Consider the following 18,265-nt stretch of genomic DNA (forward strand, 5'->3'; position numbering starts at 1 on the left):
TAAAAAATAAACTAAAATATGGAAGAGGAAACAATTTAAAAAATTACAAATTGCTAAAATTGTAATAAAGGTTTATAAGCTTCTCTCTAGGTTTCTACTTTTAACTATTAACATCTTTAGTTATTTACTTAATTTTCTGACATATAAATATTTCAAAACTACAATACTAAAACTGTGACTACCAATAAAAGTTCTGAGTAAAGTTTCAGATTTCTCTGGAGTCCTTTTGTCCTTAGAATATCCAACTAAGGATGCATAGACAGAACACAGCACTGAAAGCCCACTTGAGATTATTCTACCTTGTGTGGTTACAGAACTAATTTTGTATATGGTTAGGTTCATTTCTTTCTGTTTGTTCCTAATTTGAGGGGTTGCTATTTACTATTATTTTTTAAAATGTAATGTGAACAAGGGGTTCAAAAGTCAAACCTATATAAAACAGTTGAAAGAGGTCTCCTTTTCCAGCCCCAGACCCTGATTAGTATCCTCTGTGTTTTTATTGGTTTCCAGTTTGACCTTCCGGTGTTGATTTGGGCAAAATACAGACATTCTCTCAATATTCTGGCAGCCTGGTAAGATGTACTCCAATTCTGACACAGTACATAATCATCTGCTAATGAATATCCTCAATTAGCAAAATAAGTCAAATTAACAAGCAACCAAGAAAATTCCAAGCCAGATATTACCAAGAAAGTCAGAGACATTTTTTTAAATCTATTAGGGTTCTTTGCAAAACAAGCTACATCTAACAGTCTGCTGAGAGGTCACTCATACAGAAGCAATAACTCAGAAATGGTATTTTTAAGGATTTATTGAATTCCTGAAGCGTTCATTCACATTTTAGGAGTAACGTACTCTTCTGGAAGGATTCTGTCTACTTACTTCAAGGAAACATAAGTCTAAAACCTATCTTACTCCTACAAATTTCAAATAAATCTTTAACCTTCCTTTTATTTAGAAAGTGAATAATGAAGTCCAAATCAATTGGCCTCAAAATTACAACAGCGAGATCCAGTGCCTCAGAGTGGAGCTGCAATGGAGTCAGCTACCTACAATTCATCACCATAAATTCACACAAAAAGTAAATTAAAAAAAAAAGTGAATAAAAACCCACTCCAAGTGGCAAAACATACTGGTTTTATGAAACATGCTTACCACATGAAGTATTTCTCCCAAGGACTCATTTTATGCAACAGAAAAGCTTATATTTGTAACAGTGCTGTGATTATTTATGCATTTCATTTAACCATTTTTAAAAATGTCTTGTCATAATGGAATTGGTGGTACGACAAGCACTGATTTTGCATAAAGGGAAACAGTGGTATCTGTTTAAGGTGTATTGTTCAGATCATCCATCAGTGTGACTGTGTTATGGGGGCCATACTCTGACACTGCCACTTCTTGGATCTGTAACCCTAGATTAAGGTTTTGCCCATTGTTCTACCACCATGGCTCTAGCGAGGACTTCTGCAGGGCACTATTCAACAGGAGTCTGATCTTAAGTAGATATAAAGTAGATATACTAAGTTCATTCTGTACTTTTCATTACAGGCCAATTAAGGCTGAGACCTCTGAAACTATGTATCCATCATTTAGCTCAGGATTTGTGCCTTGCCCTTCATCATGTTTAGCTGATGAGAGCCTACAGGGTCACAAATGCAATCAACTCGATTGGTCTTGTGTGGCTCATGAACTTTAGATATTATTAACGTACAAATAATAAACCCAGGCATGCTTCTCTCCTACCACTGGCTAGTTTCATTAGTTATTCTATTATTAGCTTAAGTATAACATAAGTAGGTGTGTAACTTGCTAGAGAAAATGTAATATTCACCAAGACATGAATCTGTGATTTGACAGTAACCACAATTTTGTGTGAGCCATCTCAATGCTACTTTCTCCAGAGCAGATAACTGAGAGCTACCTGTGTAAAGGGAACAAGACAGGACTTTCAGAAGCAAACAGTCACAGAAAATCCTTAAGAGATGTGTGTTACTTATGGAAATTAGAATCGGGGTCTAGATTTGAGATATGCTTCTTCAATTACTCAAAGGATAACATACAAAGACAAGAAATGTCTCCTTCTCTGGGCTTCCAACTTAAGTCCGCTCCAGCTATAAAAGGAGCCCAATTAAATGGTGGAGAAGCTGTGGGAATGTTCTTTCTTTTCTAAGGATATACTACCTATGAAGCGGAGTTTAGCTCACCCTAATATAGCAAGTGATACTCCTGCTTTTCTTGTTGTAACTTCTAGACAACGATAGCCTCCTACGGTGCCCCACTTATTGGTAAGAACAACATGAGAACTCAAAAGATGAGGCAGAAAGGTGTACTGGCGTCTAGGGCAAGACACCATGACGGCTCAGAAGAGGACCATGAGACAAGCGAGCGGAGCGCACACTCAGGGTAAGTCCTGTAAGATTTACACTTATACTTACCAATATAACCTGGAACCTCTTTGCCCTTGTATGAGAAACAGAGTGTTAGATCCATGCACACAGAAGGCAATCCATTTTCAACACAGTCAAAATTTGTTCTATTTACTGACTCAGGATGCTTTAAGGAAGCTTCAACAATCACTACAGGTCTTGTCCTAAGAAGGAAATAAAATTAGCAATATTAGCCGCAGAATTATTTTTCCTTAAGAAAAAACTGCATGTTGTTTTGTCAGCTGCCATTGTCCAAGTAACTTCATAAAATTGCTTTATTAATACTATGTGCATAAATGCTCAATTTCATTTCTGGGCATGAATCAAGAGAAATTTTCATTTAAATGCTGAAAAATGTTGACTTTGCCTGATGATTTGTTTGATTATAATACCCTGTAAGGGGGAAGGAGTATTCAAAAGTGCAATGAAATTTCAGAATACCAAAAAAAAAAAAAAAACAAAAACATTTTGAGGTCACCACCACTGCTGATTTTAAAAATTGTCTCCCATCATTTACAATTAGGTTCAATTGTCATTAAGCAGTAAAATGCATCAACCTTACCTTAGCAACACAGCAGAATCAGACCGAAAAGCACCAACTGCCACATCTGGAGGAGGAAAAACAACAGATTAATGAACATCATTAGTCAAAGAGAATTATTTTCAGCCATAAATACTTAACTGTGTATCACCTTTTGACTGTATCAAATACTATTTACAGAAAAATTAATTAGAAAAGATATACTTACATCTTAGGATTCATTCCACATTTGTCTGAGTCTATTCATTTATAATAATATTCACCCCTTTACTATATAAACAAACTTTATGATAAAAATAGGATATAAAGATAAGCTTACTAAAAATTCCATTTTTAAACTACAAACATTCACCCAGGAATCTCCTCTCAAAATACAAAAAAAAAAAAAAAAAAGCCCTTCTTTTTAGCATCTTATGTTTATTTCCATGAGTGCTTTTCATTTTCTCAAGAACAAAGAATAAAATGTCAAGTAACAGTGTGAAGCTGAGAAACTATTTGATTGTTTCTGACCCATCTTGAATTCAAGAGCTTTAAAAATGAAGGAAATAAATTACCAGTAAATTAGAGTTTTTCTATACCAGTTTTCTGTACTTTGCAATAAAGCAACATCCACAATAAAACTCATTTCAATTTATGAAATTTTATACTCACCTACATATCCATTATTATCTGCATCAATTTGTCCCGATATAGACTGTCCAAACATACTTAATGATTCGCTGATTTGAAGTCCTTCAATTCTCTGAAAAATAGGCAAGTTGAGTAGGAAGCAGTTTTTGAGCACCTAGTATCTTAGAGAAGCAATAATTTAGTTACATAATGAGCCTTAAAACACCCAGGTACATTTTGTAACAAAATGCATTCAAGTCAAATACATGGATTTAAGAGCAACAAAAGTTTCCAGCTTGAACTGGACAGGTGACGTCTACTCTCTGACTAGAGAAAAAAAAAAATCCCTTTGTGACTAGAAAAAAAAAATCACAAAGAGAAAATTATATAGTATAGATCTTCTTAAACAGTCTTGACTCCCTCTCCCCAGTCTCCTTTCAGGCTCTTTATTTATCTCCCAGATGAACATGAATAACCAAACAAGTAATTTGGAAAAGGAGACGTGCATAATCACTGAGCGGAGCCTACTACTCAGGCTTATGATGAAAGCCTCCCTATGGAGCCAGACTGTTTCCTAGCACACTATACTACAACTGAAGTCAGACATGTGTTTCCCATTCCATAGGTCTAACTTCACATCCAGATACTGATTTCCATGTCTCAGCCTGGTATCCATGCTAAGAAAATCAGTAATTTTTACTAGGCAAGTATAGATTTTTCATGTTGAATATGGAGAACCATTTGTGGATTTTGCTCCCTCAAAAATTGCAGTATTAGCTAATATTTCCCTAAAAGTATCTTTAGAAAATCTTTTCTGCAGGAGTATGGAGTGTTTTCTATGCACTGAAATGGCCTGATTTGTTAGAAGACAAAAGTGAGGTCGGAATTAGATCAGGGAACTTTATTAGAAGCTCCCATCTTGAGCTGTGCCCTGAAAGGAACACAGTAACATGTGCTCGCTCTCCCAGTGAGACCTCCCTGAAACATGGGGCTTTAAGCACCAGGCAAGACAGCTCATTAAAGCCACATGGGCTTATTCAAAACAGGACAGATACCATCTCAGAACATAAATTTGCAGAATGCAAAGAAAATCTTCAGTAGATTAAAAACAAATGAGAATGGATGTGAACCAAACTCTTCTAGAAAAAAGTGATTCCAAAGAGTTATTAATGACCTTCAAAATGAGACCACCTACTGTTATTATAAGATAAGGGTGAAATAGAATATATTAAATACTCAAAAGAACAAATTAAGAAAAATAAATCCACATTAACCCTGGAAGTTTCAGAAACTATTTATTATCAGGACTTCCTCTGGAAACAGTATTCTACCTGTGAGAACACTGACGAGATTCCATCTGCTCGGCCGTTGTAAATATAAATAGCACCTCGCAAGTCATCTTCTTGTGGAGCTCCAATAGCAACATCTATTCCAGAATTTCAATGGCAGAAAAAAGATATAATTCTTAGTACAAAGAATGCAACTCCAAAAACTAACTTCCATACTTAATGCATATCACATAAGAAAATTCCTTATCAGGGTGCCTGGGTGGCTCAGTCGTTAAGTGTCTGCCTTAGGCTCAGGTCATGATCTCAGACTCTTGGGATAGAACAACACCCCCACCCCCAATCTGGTTTCCCTGCTCAGTAGGAAGCCTGCTTCTCCTTCTCCCACTCCCCTTGCCTGTGTTCTCTCTCTCGCTGTGTCTCTCTCTGTCAAATCAATAAAATCGCTAAAAATAAAAAAAGAAAATACTTTATTTAAAAAAATACTTTCCTCACTAGACAGAAAAAAGTGTCACAAAACACAGTATCATCAGAACAACACACAGGACTGGGCAGAATCATCAGTGCATGGAAGCAGCAGAGAGAAAGGGTCGGAGAGGCCCTCTAACATGATGGTTAAGGGCATGGGTTCTCCAGCCAAACCACCAAAGCCTGACCAGCCCACTCCCCACTACCCTCCCACCCCGTCCATCCCCCCATGCCCCCCCACCGGGCCGTTTCCTAACCTCACTGTGTCTCCAGTCTCCAGTCCCTCACCTATAGCATGTGGTCATAAGAGAAAAACTCACGCTCAGCATAGGACAACCCCAGCACATAAATTATCATCTGTGAATATTATAACCCTAAGATTCTCTATTTAGAGTTCTGGGTTCTACTTTATTTGCAACATCACTTCTAAATTCCTGTTCCAATGAAAGTAATTAAGATATTTTTTAAGGATATCTGTATTTACACATGTACATACGTGCAAACTCGATTTTGGAAAGCGAATCTGTTCTGTAAAGTAATGACTACATCACTTTTATGACAAGGAATTCATGTCAGATTATGATGGCAGGAGAAAAAATAAGGAGTTAATTGAGTGACATAAGCAAGAGAAAACAAACTATGAATGACATGGTTTCTTAAGGGCAATAAATATATAACACCCAGGAGAAATATAATATTTTATGGTTGCAAAGCATTTCACTAGTGTTACAAGGTATCAGGTCTATTTATTTGGGTATATTCATGTAATATGTTCTTATTACTTCAATAGAAACCTAAAATAGAGAAAGTTTACTTTAATAAAGTCAATATTTACTAGTTTATCAGATTTAAAACTTTTAACAACTACAGTGATCATTTCTGACTGCTATTTCAATGAGAATAAAAACCTTCCTTAAATATAGTTCTATGCCAAATGCTGTACAATTAAAAAAAAAAAATCTTTTCTAAGTAAGCTCCATGCCCAGTTTGGGGCTCAAAACTTACCACCCTGAGATCAAGAGTCATATGCTCTACCAATGGAGCCTCTTGAGGATTTTAAGTAATCTATACAACCAAAGTGGGGTTCGAACCTACAACCCTGAGATCAAGAGTCACAGGTCTTACTAACTAAGCCAGCCAGGTGCTCCAAATGCTATACTATTCTAATATCAAAAAGTAAATGATAGACATACCTTATGTTTATTGTTTAGACATAGTAAGGCTGCTCTCTTGATCTGTGCAAATTATTTTAAATTCTCATATACAACTATACCCAATCATTGACTTACAATTCACTGATAATTACTATATTCTAGGCATTTTCCAGGCACTGGTCATACAGGGGGGAACCATGAACAGGAACTATAGCCTTGCCGGAATAAAAACACCCCATACAAGATGGTGGTGGAAATGAGGGAAGGCTTCACAAAAAAGAGGAAGCCCAGGCTGAGACCCAGGTATTGAGACCCAGTGAAAGTTGGCTCAAGGCAGTTTAGACAGAGGCAACAGGCACATAATGGCAGGTGACAAAGGGGCAATATGGCACCCATGAACAATGGCGGTGAGTTTGAAATACATGGAGCCACATATGCACAGACTAACTACTCACAGGAACATCAGAGGAAGGAGCAGAAAGGGGTGGGGGGGAGAAGAAGAGGGAGGTAAGGAAAGGAGTGTGAGGAGAAGTGGCCTGTGGCCACTGAAGACAACAGTTACGGAAGCCATTCCTCACGGCCGGTTTATACTCGGCCAAGTAACTAGGATGTAAAGCTCGCTAAGCCTGGGCTACAAAGGGGTTGATATGCAGAAATTCCTGCAGTAACAGTTACTAGTCATAGTGATGTAAGGTACATGTCTTGAAACAATACAAATGGGCCTTTTCAAATGAAATAAAAAGGCCCAGGTCAAGGTCATTCCAAGCAGAAGACACGAGGGTTGCATTCAGTCTTTTCCTATCTTATATATAGATTTAAACTCTGCTAAGATTATATTTGCATCAGTTATAGAAAATACTAGAATTTTAGCAATAATTATAGTTTTAAGGAAAGTACATGTTTTTTCTCGGTTGTTTTTTTTTTTTTTAATGCCATTTGGTACACAACATACAGAACAGACAGACATTTTTGACAATTTTTCCTACTTTCCATCTGAACATTTTATTTCATTGTTAGTGTAAACTACAACAATGATCCCTGGTATAATCACAATAATTTTAACATCAGCGAACACATAATGCTTAAGACAATGTGGGCACCGCACTAGGGACTTCACATGTACTAACTCATGTAAGTCGAATAACTATTGAGTAAGTACTTTTTTTTTTTTTAAGATTTTTTATTTATTTGACAGATCACAAGTAGGCAGAGAGGCAGGCAGAGAGAGCGAGGAGGAAGTAGGCTCCCACTGAGCAGAGAGACCGATGAGAGGCTCGATCCCAGGACCCTGGAATCAAGACCTGAGCTGAAGGCAGAGGCTTTAACCCACTGAGCCACCCAGGCACCCCCAAGAGTAAGTACTTTTTGATCCCAACTCTGATGAGGAAATGGAGGCACAGACTGTAACTTGCTCAAGGTCCCAGAGCTCAGATGTGAAGAAGCTGGGACGCAGAACCTACAACCTGGCTCCAAAGGCTGTGCTCACCCACCCCACGCTCTAGGGAATCATTAACTCTGCAGGCTGAGCCCAGTGTTCTCCTCTCCTGAAAACTTCTCCTGTTCTGTGTCAAAGAACTGCTTGATTCGTGATTTGGTAAATGTATCAGTATTTATTTCAGAGGCACATAAAGTAATAATGCAGCTTATAATTTAAAATTATAGAATTTTTTTGTGGCTCAGGTCAAAAATTATTCAAACATACAGTCTAAAAGTGACATAAAAATCCTCAAGGTGAAAAACCTAAACCAAAAAGAAATGATTTTGCCAAATCTCCTTTAGAGATGAAATCCTGAATGCTGTCTGCCAGGCACTCTGTCATGTAGGTCCATTCACATACCTTTTCCCTAACTTCCTCATCATTCTGATGCAATTTTTATGCTAGAATTGATGCCAAATTGATTATCTCCTTAGAAAATGGTTTGCTTTGCTTTTCTAAATACACAGGAAATTCATATTTTTTAACACAAAAAAAGGACAGAATAGGATTGCAAAAATAACTTGGGTCTACTACAGAAAACACCATAAAAGGGTGTTTTAGGAAGAGGACATTAACTCTGATTTGCATCTCTGCCTGGAGGTGGAAGGAAAGAGAACAGGTGAGATGTTATCCCCTTTCTATACAATCCCACACATCCTGCCAGGAACAAAAAGTAACTCCATCCATTTACCTCAGAACAATTAGATAAGACAGAAGTTGGGGTAAAGAAATAATGGAAATACATAAAGAAAAATAAAACTGAGGTGCCTTGCTTTCTCACCCACGCAGACATGATGGAAAGAGCCTCAGTGAAGGAGTATTGAGCCTGTTTCCAAACCATCGGGGGCTTGTTAACATCTAAAATGTACAAAATGCTTTCTCACTAGCAAAATAAAAATACTACTCAGCCCCCAAAAAGAAATTATCCTGCCTTTTGTGACAACATATATGTTCCAGATGGCATTTTGCTCAGTGAAGTAAGTCAGAGAAAGACTAACATGACATGACCTCACTTAGAGGTGGAATCTCAACAAAAAAAAAAAAAAAAAAAAAAAAAAAAAAAAAAGGAAACTCAGACCCAGATCAGATTGGGGGCTGCTAGAGGTGAGGGGTAGGAGAATTGGGTGTAAAGGTCAAAGGGTACAAGTTTCCAGTTCTAAGACAAAGTTCTGAGATTACACATACATCATGATGACTAGAGTTACAGACATTGTTTATTTCAAAGTTGCTAAGAGAGTAGATCCTAAGTTGTCACAAGAAAAAAAATTGTGACTATGTGAAGGAACAGATGTTAACTAAACTCATAGTGGTAATCATTTTGCACTATATACATAAATCATTATGTTGTACACCATCAACTTATGTAATGTTAGATTTCAATTACATCTCAGTAAAACTAAAAATAATTAGAAGTGACAAGTAGAAAAAGCTATGCAAACATGCACTGAAGTAAGCATTAATGTAGCTACTAAATGTAAATATGTAGTGAATCATAAATGAAATTATAAATAGCACAAAGTATGCTAAATATGTTGAATATGCTGAAATATTAAGAATAATCGGTTGAATAATAATCTTCCAGACATAGAGGCATTACCTTTAGGAGTGGAAAGCTGAGGACTCCAGGACACAAGTGCTGTCCAAAGCCTCGGTTCTCACATGCATCCTGCAAAAATGCCTGGTGCTCTTGGGGTCTTCCCCTCAGTTCCTCTTCCCAAGTCTCACAGACAGAACACTTTCTATCCCTCTTGCACCAACGGAAAACTGCTTGGGATTCTCCCAGCGACTGGACTGATAAAACTGCCTACTGTCCATGACATTTTTACCACTCTGATTTTAGGGATTCGGGTTTATCATGGACATTTTGATGCTCCCCCTGCCCCCGCAATCACTCTTCAGGTGTACATACATGCGTATTATTTTAGTACATTCAAAACAGCGAATGCTATACCTCAACCTTGTTGATTAAAACAAAATATAAGGAATCATAACAATGATTATTTGAGAGAGAGCACAAGAGAGAGAGAAGGGGGAGAGGCCAGCAGACTCCCCGCGGAGTACGAGCCCAACACAGAGCTAGATCTCATGACTCTGAGATCATGACCTGAGCCAAAATCAAGAGTCAGATGTTCAACCAACTGAGCCACCCAGGAGCCCCTAAATGATTCTTTTTAAAATAATTTCATTATCTTGTAATACATACAAAATGTCAAGGGATATAAGTGTGGCTTCAGTCACATATATTGTAGGATCCTTAAATTCACCACTTAAGGTTTTTTTTTCTTTCATGACTTAATTTTATACTCCATTTGATTATAAAATTATAGAAAAGGGTGCCACCATTTCCTTTGTTTGCATTTATTATAGCAAATACTCTATACCTGGCCTGGTACATTTGTCACAAACTAAGTGTTCAGTAAATAGCAGAATTGCCAATTCTTGTGAAATGTAACATCATAATAAAACCTTATTGAAGTTTTAATGTAGAATGTTGCATGTGCCATAATAACCACAAAAATATATACTTATTTCCTTTTCCTTTTAAAACAGAAAAACTCTAGAAATGGTAATATCTGTATACCAAATTATACTCTTATATTTAATAGGGTTCATATAGTCAATATGTGATATATATTCTAAATACTCAAAATATATATCCAATAACCTGCTAACTTCCCTCTCAAAGACTAACACATTTTATGCATTTCAAGTAGAATGAAGCCTTTAGGGATCAGAAATTAAACTACTACTTAAAGTAGTCCCTCACTTATTTCTAATATCCAAGTAAATTTTGACCTAACACCACGATAAACCAATTGCCAATGACCATATCAAGAGGAAAGACAATTCTGAGTTTTGAAGGCATAAAATACTGACTTGCTGAACTCTAGAAATTACACACATTCCTCTCAAATCCATTCACCATTTTATGCAGAATTTTACCAGACTTGGTTACGCCTCAGTATTAGACTGAAAGAAGTCAATGTTTAAGAGGGAAGACTGGTAGACACTGGTATTTCAATAGCAGGCATGCTATCCTTGCAACAGGCACAGTAATGACAGTACCGTCTACTCCATTCTGGAGAGGCTTCCATATTAGTTGGTAAGTAGCCATTACTGCTGGGTCTACCCGTTGCCGCCTCATCACCGCTTAGGAATCTCTCTCACACATTTCCCCAAATCCTTCCACTGTACAGCAGCTGAACGCTAGGAAACTTCTGGAACTCTGCTCCAGCTCTGCAGCTAGCCTCTGTTGGGTCTTGTCAGTGTCTTTACCTACTTGTCATCAAATAGCACAGTCTAAGGAGTCTGATCAATTAAGAATCAATAACTGACAAGTGAGGAGCAGTCAGATGTAACACTAAAAAGAAAATAAACAGTGTAATATTCTGGCTCCATTTTCTGGAGAACGGCAAATGACCTAAAACCCCACTCCTATTCTCTTCCGTGTATCATTTTCAAAGCAGAAATCAAATACTGAATTAGATTCTTTTAATTACCTTCAAAGCCATCATTATCAATGTCACCAAGATTAACTATAGATTCCCCAAATCTTGCAGCATATTTGTCACTTCCAATGAGCTCTGTTTCCATTTCATTCATTACTGCTCCCTAGACAGAAAAGGGGAGAAAAGTGTCATCATAACACTCCCTGACAACTTTACACATGATTTACCGTTGTAATTGGATATGGATTTTTTTCTAATGCTTCAAACAAGTTGGACAAACTACAGACTGAGCTTTAGTACACACATCTCAGTTCAATTCAATAAATATTTATCAAGTATGTCAACACATATAATAGTATGATTAGAGCTCAGAGGACATAAAAATTGTCAAACTCATGATCCCTAGCTTTGAAAATCCAATAAATCACTTTGATAATTCAATTTAGCAAATATTTATTGAGTTCCTACTAAAGGCAATACACTATGCAAAGAGTGAACAGGCAAAAGAGAAGAAGGCAGTGTGTCTATAAGACATACTCCCCTTCTGAAGAAGCCCGGTTACAGGGAAGGCTTAGCACAAACATGTAAATGACTCAAGTACAAACTACTTGGTATCATCAAGAAGCAAGGACAGCATATCTAATTGTGAAAGCAAGGTCATATTTCATAAGAGATGACCTTCAAGGTGGCTACTGAAGGGTGGACATAATTTTGATATATAGAGAGTACGATCAGCAAAACAAATTCCAAAGAACTTGGCTATTATAAAAGGTATGTATAATGAAGGAGATAAAAAAAATCAGATGGGAGTGTTAAGGTGTGGTATTTTGAATTCTAAGGGAAATTTACTTTCAGTTAGAGAATAGGAAGCTACTGAAGGTTTCAGTGCAGAGGAGCTGGCACAAATGAAGCTGGCCTTTGGAACCGTAGCAATGGAACCATAGCAATGAAACATGAATTGGTCAACTGCTATCTCTTAAGTTAGAAGATGAGTTACTACATTAAGACATTCAATATATTGCAATAATGAGTCATTATAAGAACAACTACCAGACCTCTTTCCAAACTCTGATCATGTCACTCCTTTGTAGTAAGAAAAAAATCTACTCACTACTCATCATAGAGGATCCTTTCCTCTTCTTAAACAAGTCTACTCAGCATTCCCGAATCACACTCAAGTTCTTCTGCTTGTGATTGTGAAACACCCTTCACCTTTTATTTTCCAACTACAAAACTCCTAAACTTGTCTTGTTCAAATAGTACTTGTCTGTGAATCCTTCTCGACCACAGTGAATTGCTGCTTCTGTTTTGTACATGCTACTAATGTGCTATTTACCATGTTGTATTCAATTCTTTACTCTCATGTTTAGGTCTTTTTCTCAACCTGAGGTCGTAGAGGTCAGGACTAAGATTATTCTCAGCTATTTTCATAGTATTTGTTCCATTTCAGATACCCACTAAGTGTTTATTTATTTCTTTTTAATGAATCATCTCTATAGACAGAATCATTGGCACCAGAAACAGTAAATGATTTTTATCAAGAAATAAGAGATAAGAGGGCTCGGCTCAAGGAAATGCCTAAATAAGGGAAAAGGGTGAAAGGGCTTCCAGGAGGATGAGAAGGTACAGACCTAAAGCAATGGAATGGCACTGGAGTTCCCAGGAAGAGGGTTTCAAGAAGGGGTGATCACTCCTCAAGTATTCTCCAGTCAGAGAACAGTGACCAAGAGTTCTTTGGGGGATGTCTGAGAGTTATTTTAATAGAAGTAGGTGGAAGCAAGATTCATTCAAGTATCATTCTCTCTTGAGCATTCAAAAACAATTACTGAGCACCCATTTCTCCACTACTCTTTGAAACCCTAAAGAAACAGCAGTAAACAAGATGGAAGATTCTTCTCCACACGGTGTCTATACTCCATTAGAAAAATAGACAATATCAAACCAGATGAATAAATAGGTAATATAATGCTAGGGAATGGTTAGTGCCATTTTAGAGAGTTAACAAATAGGAAGTTAGAAGGGAACAAAGGTCACCTATGTCAGAGGTGTTAAAAGCTAAAGTCAATTACGAAATTACCCTATGGTTCAACAGTGGTGGCTCAGGGTAGGCATGAGCAAAGAACAGGAGGGTAGCCTTAGGGGTAGGGCTCTTTACTTGTCCTTTAAACAAAAGAGATACACTTTAATCTGTCTTTTCTTGTTAGAATTGCAGAATTGCTTAGGATTTCGATGAGAAAAAAAAGATCATATGTCTCCCGATTTTAGGTATAGATGATAAATTGTAACTAAGCTTTATGGAAACACTTTACAAAGAGAAGGAAAAGTATGCAGAATGAGGATATAGCTAATATAAGAAGACCATTTATGGATAGGGAAATGTGAAATGTCTATGTAAAAAAAAAAAAAGTAAAGCTTAATATTGCTATTAAGGACATATGAATGATTGCTTTGTAAATGGTATGACTTTACTACTAAATTTAAGTTTAAACACAGTCTATAGAAATCCCAGTTCATATATAACTTTGCTGTTCTATATTTGGAACTTTGAAAATCTCAGTTTTATAAGACAGCATTTCTCTTTTGAATTGTACAATGTTTAGTCTGATGCTTAATATAGGAACTTATTAAATGCTCTAAACCCATTAAGATTACAAATACCTTCTTGAAACAGATTTTACTTTGTTGTATCCTGATTAAAAATCCTGTGCCTTAAGAAATGACCCAATTTTCTCACAAATCCCTTCTTACTCTTTAATTAAAGGAACAGACCAAGACAACCCCATTAGGGCCCTATCAATTCTTTGTTTTCATTTAATGCCAAGAAAGACTGACAAGATAAGGTCAGCCAAACTCTTTAAACTGAATTTTGAAGTGGTCAGTTTCCACTCCACAATATCCCCCATAATTTAAACCTCAACTGTAAGCGGTGATTATCTAGTTCTACAACTACTGTATTTACTTTGGAATAAACTATGCCCATTTTATATTCTTATTAGCAATATCATCTACAAAAATCGTGCAAACTAACATTTTATCAAAACACATCTTGTTTCTTACTGTTTTCAAGTCAATAAAAGCATTTTATACTTTATCTTCTTCTAGTAATATTTTTAATTAAAGACATTCACAACAGAACCAATAATAAATCCATATTTTGAGGGACATATGAAAATCATTCTTTCAAATTAGACTTGGACCATAATAAAGCTAGAAATTTCAACTATTTGAAGAAAACAAGAAATTTCAACTATTTAAAGGCCAAGATGTGAGTAGAAAAAATCAGAACAATTCATCTCCTGCTTCTGGAATATCAATAGCTTCCCATCCCCCAGCATTGTTACATTTTTAGAGCATTTAGTACAATACCAGAGTTTTTACTTTCATCAGTAAAATTAACCTAAGAATCTAGATGCAGAACTCTGGAAGAAGGAGAGCTTCAGTTTCTCTCATAATCCCATCAAGAGCCTCCAGCTGGTGAATGATCAGACTCACCCAGCCAGAGTTGACATACACGAACACTCTGCCTTCCTCCCTGATGACGCTCTGCATGGGCGCTCCCACCAGTAGGTCTGAGAAGCCATCTGCGTTGAGGTCCACAGCACACACAGAAGCTCCAAAGTAAGAGCCAAGCTGCCCGAAAACAAAACCAGATCCAGTCACCAGGACAAAAAATGCAGGGTTATTCACAAAAGCCCTCAGTGATACTGAAGGTGGAGACGTTACCTTTTTTCCTTTCACTTCTTGTAAGATACTTAGTTGTTTTGCATCGATGCTGAATATGTATGCCTGCAATTGGGAAAGGAATTAGAAAAACTCAGACTGCTATCACATTACAAAAAAAATTCTTCAGGGGATCCAAACATCAATTTTCATAACGTGTTAACAGTTTAAATGGACTTCTGAAAATCCTTTTCAGAGGGATTCAAAAGGTTTAGGGGGAGCACATTCTCATCAACAGGACTTCCTTGCCAAACCGTCTTCTCCAAAAATGATGGTATCGATCCCCAAAGGCACAGCATGTGTTGTTTGCCTCACTTTTCAAAGTAAGGCTCAGAAAAGTTTGGTCATGTCTACACAATAACATAACAAAAACCAGAACCAGAAATAACATCTTCTTTTCTGGTCTTAACCCCAAAACATGCAGCTATCTCAATATCCCATCATCTATAAACATGTGAACCAGTTAATCCATTCCCTGGACACCTTGAGATCATTTTATTTCAGGGACAATTTACTCATAAGAAAGAAAAGCCTCATTTGACTTGTAGAATTTCTCCTTAAAGCTCTTCTAATAGATTTTTATCTGAAAGCAATTTCACCACGAAATGCAGAGCACAGCTCATCATGACTAGCTTTCACTTCTTACCATTTTGGCAGTTCCTCCTTTATTATCTCATCTCTCCAGCAATCCTGTTGAAACTTGGTGTAGAAATAAAGAAATAAAAATGTAATTCTTACTTTACCAATCTGTTCATGTTGAGGGGCTCCTCCAACTACTTCAGTTGTATGTGGACTCCGAAAATGACCAGCTCCTACTGAGTATCCTTCAAACAAGTGGAGAAAAGTAGGAAGAATTATCATTTGCAATGCGTAAACTACATCATCACAAATCCATTCATAGGAATAATTGAGACTGAACTCCAAATGACTAAACAGTTTTAAGAATATTTAGCTTAGCAATATTCAAAACTGGTCATTTAGTCTATGCTTTAAGCAATTATTATGTGTTATGAAACTAGGCTCATGGCTTACATGTCCAAGACCTAGAAATTAAAGACAGCACTTTTACATTTGGTTAGTGTCTATGTAGTGCCAAGAAATGCTAGCTTCTAGGATTACAACCCAAATATTTTGGGTATCTAAAATAGAACATTTTAAACTCTAAGTAAAAGAACTTCCTAAATTTCAACTTTTTCTCCATGAAATCTTATTGTAACAAAACTGTATTATGACACAAAAGGTAAAATATTTTATTATATGACAAAAGGCATAATACCAAGTCACTTTTTTTTTTTTTTTTTTTTTTTTAAGATTTGAGAGAGCAAGCATGCACAGGAGCAGGAGGAGGGGCAGAGAGAGAGGGAGAGAAATCCTAAAGCAGACTCCCTATTGAGTGCAGAGCCCAAAGTGGGGCTTGATCCCAGGACACTGAGATCATGACCTGAGCTGAAACTAAGAGTTGGATGCTTAGCTGATTCAGCCACTCAGACACCCCCAAATTACATTTCTTATAACACTTCCAGATAGCCCTCAACCATAAACAAGTAAATGTTGAATTATAAATGAATTCCCTCTGTTTGGAAATGAATCCTTACTGTATGAATGGGAAAAATACTGCTTTTTCTTATTGTAATCATTTCTGGGTATAGGCTGCTTACATTCAAAGCAAGTCACTTAAATCTGTATTTCCTAAGAAGCTATAGGAAAAACATCCCTTTCACTGTAACAGAGGAATTAATTAAACCAGGAAAAGTTTGCATTTCTATAGAAATATAGACTCTAAAGTGTCCTATTACATAGGAGGAGGAGGAAATGGAAGGGGAGGAGGAGGAAGAGGAGGGAAAGAAGATAAGAATAAACTCTGGGAAATATTCTAAGAACTTATGAGGCGAAGGTCAATGAGCTGTTTTTAGATCCGCATGCTTCATAATGTTACCCATTGTCTAGAATGCTGTCGACAGCCCAAATGACTTTCACTTGGCCCTTTAAGAAACTACACTTACTCATACATGATTAAATGAATGCGGAGTGCTTACACAAGTTCCTGGGATATGGTAAGCACTCAACAGATGCAACCTTTACAGTAACAAGTTGACTGCATAAAGATACAAGCTTGCAAGAGTAAACTAAAGCAGGAATTCTAGTCTAACTATATAGTAATGATTGTAATTTAAATATGTAAAGTATTAAGTTTCATAGATTATATCCTTAAAGCAATAGTTACTGAACTTTTTAATTGCTACTGGCTAGTTTGATCTTTTGAAGAGATTAGTAATCACAAGGGAAACTTATATCTGTAAGACTGAGATGATTAGAGTTTGTCAATTTTTACAGTACCTAAGTAACTTCCAAATTTAACTTGATTATTTGTGTCTAAAAAAGCCTTGTATTTATTTGTAGTTATATTGTAGACAAAAAGAGAGCCGGTCCAATAAGATGATCCTGGGGCTCCCATCACAATTAAGTCCTGTAAGACAAAAACAAAAAACAAAAAATAAAAAACAATTTATTACCAACTCAAAGTTTAATCCACCCCAAACCTCCTCCAGATATACAGTTTAAGTAAATAATGATGAGAATCTTTTTATAATACATTTTTAAAATCTGAAATTTGATGAATTTAAAAACATATCTGAAAAAAGCCAAAAGAAGTCAGTTAACATATTTTTGCCTGTTACAAGCACAATTTCAGAAAAGAAACTCTCACTTCAGTCACTTAGCAGTGGACTTTAAAATTGAAGCAAGAATCATGGAATACTAGACTAAGCTTCTAGGAGACAGGCAGTGTGGTTTCTGTTAAAGTGAACGGTATCTGGGTAATTCATTAGTGTTTATTATGGAGAGAATCACATGTTGCCAAAGAGTAAAAAGTGGACTTAATTTATTCCTATTTGCAAAGAGCCATTGACATTTTCTTAACAATATTAGCTTAGAAAAAAAGAAATCCAGTGGAATTTGGGGGCATATTAGGTGATAAATCCAAATTTAGGAAAAGGAAACAAAAGGAAAGTTAGAATGAACAGATATATTCAGTGAAATATTAAAGCTTTTAGCAACCAAACGTATTTAACCTATTTCTACCTTTCCAAAACAATACTGAACTCTTATAAAGGTCAATTTAAATATAAAGTC

General features: G+C 36.4%; 1 protein-coding gene and 1 long non-coding RNA gene across 8 annotated transcripts in view; one reads left to right on the top strand and one right to left on the bottom strand.

Moving 5' to 3' along the window:
* ITGA4 (integrin subunit alpha 4) overlaps positions 1-18,265 on the bottom strand; it is an 80,663-nt gene that overhangs the window by 40,407 nt on the left and 21,991 nt on the right. For 6 of the 7 annotated variants that reach the window (XR_200669.3, XR_006602491.1, XR_006602492.1 and 3 more), the window contains exons 6-14: positions 17,471-17,600; positions 15,872-15,957; positions 15,137-15,199; positions 14,906-15,043; positions 11,465-11,576; positions 4,911-5,005; positions 3,622-3,712; positions 2,992-3,037; positions 2,439-2,593 (exon numbers count right to left, since the gene is read on the bottom strand). Coding sequence is in view for 4 of the 7 variants with exons in the window: in XM_004768948.3 (XP_004769005.2) it covers positions 2,439-2,593; positions 2,992-3,037; positions 3,622-3,712; positions 4,911-5,005; positions 11,465-11,576; positions 14,906-15,043; positions 15,137-15,199; positions 15,872-15,957; positions 17,471-17,600 (916 nt within the window). In the remaining 3 variants the exon portion in view is untranslated. The remainder of the gene's footprint in view (positions 1-2,438; positions 2,594-2,991; positions 3,038-3,621; positions 3,713-4,910; positions 5,006-11,464; positions 11,577-14,905; positions 15,044-15,136; positions 15,200-15,871; positions 15,958-17,470; positions 17,601-18,265) is intronic. The other variant, XM_045066711.1, reaches the window with a different exon arrangement.
* On the top strand, positions 473-7,742 carry LOC123387977. The gene is made up of 3 exons (XR_006602497.1): positions 473-572; positions 2,255-2,406; positions 7,683-7,742. It is a non-coding gene; the product is annotated as an uncharacterized LOC123387977 (long non-coding RNA).

The sequence above is a fragment of the Mustela putorius genome, unplaced genomic scaffold, assembly GCF_011764305.1.
Source record: "Mustela putorius furo isolate JIRA1106 unplaced genomic scaffold, ASM1176430v1.1 tig00003869_pilon_pilon_pilon, whole genome shotgun sequence".
NCBI lineage: Eukaryota > Metazoa > Chordata > Mammalia > Carnivora > Mustelidae > Mustela > Mustela putorius.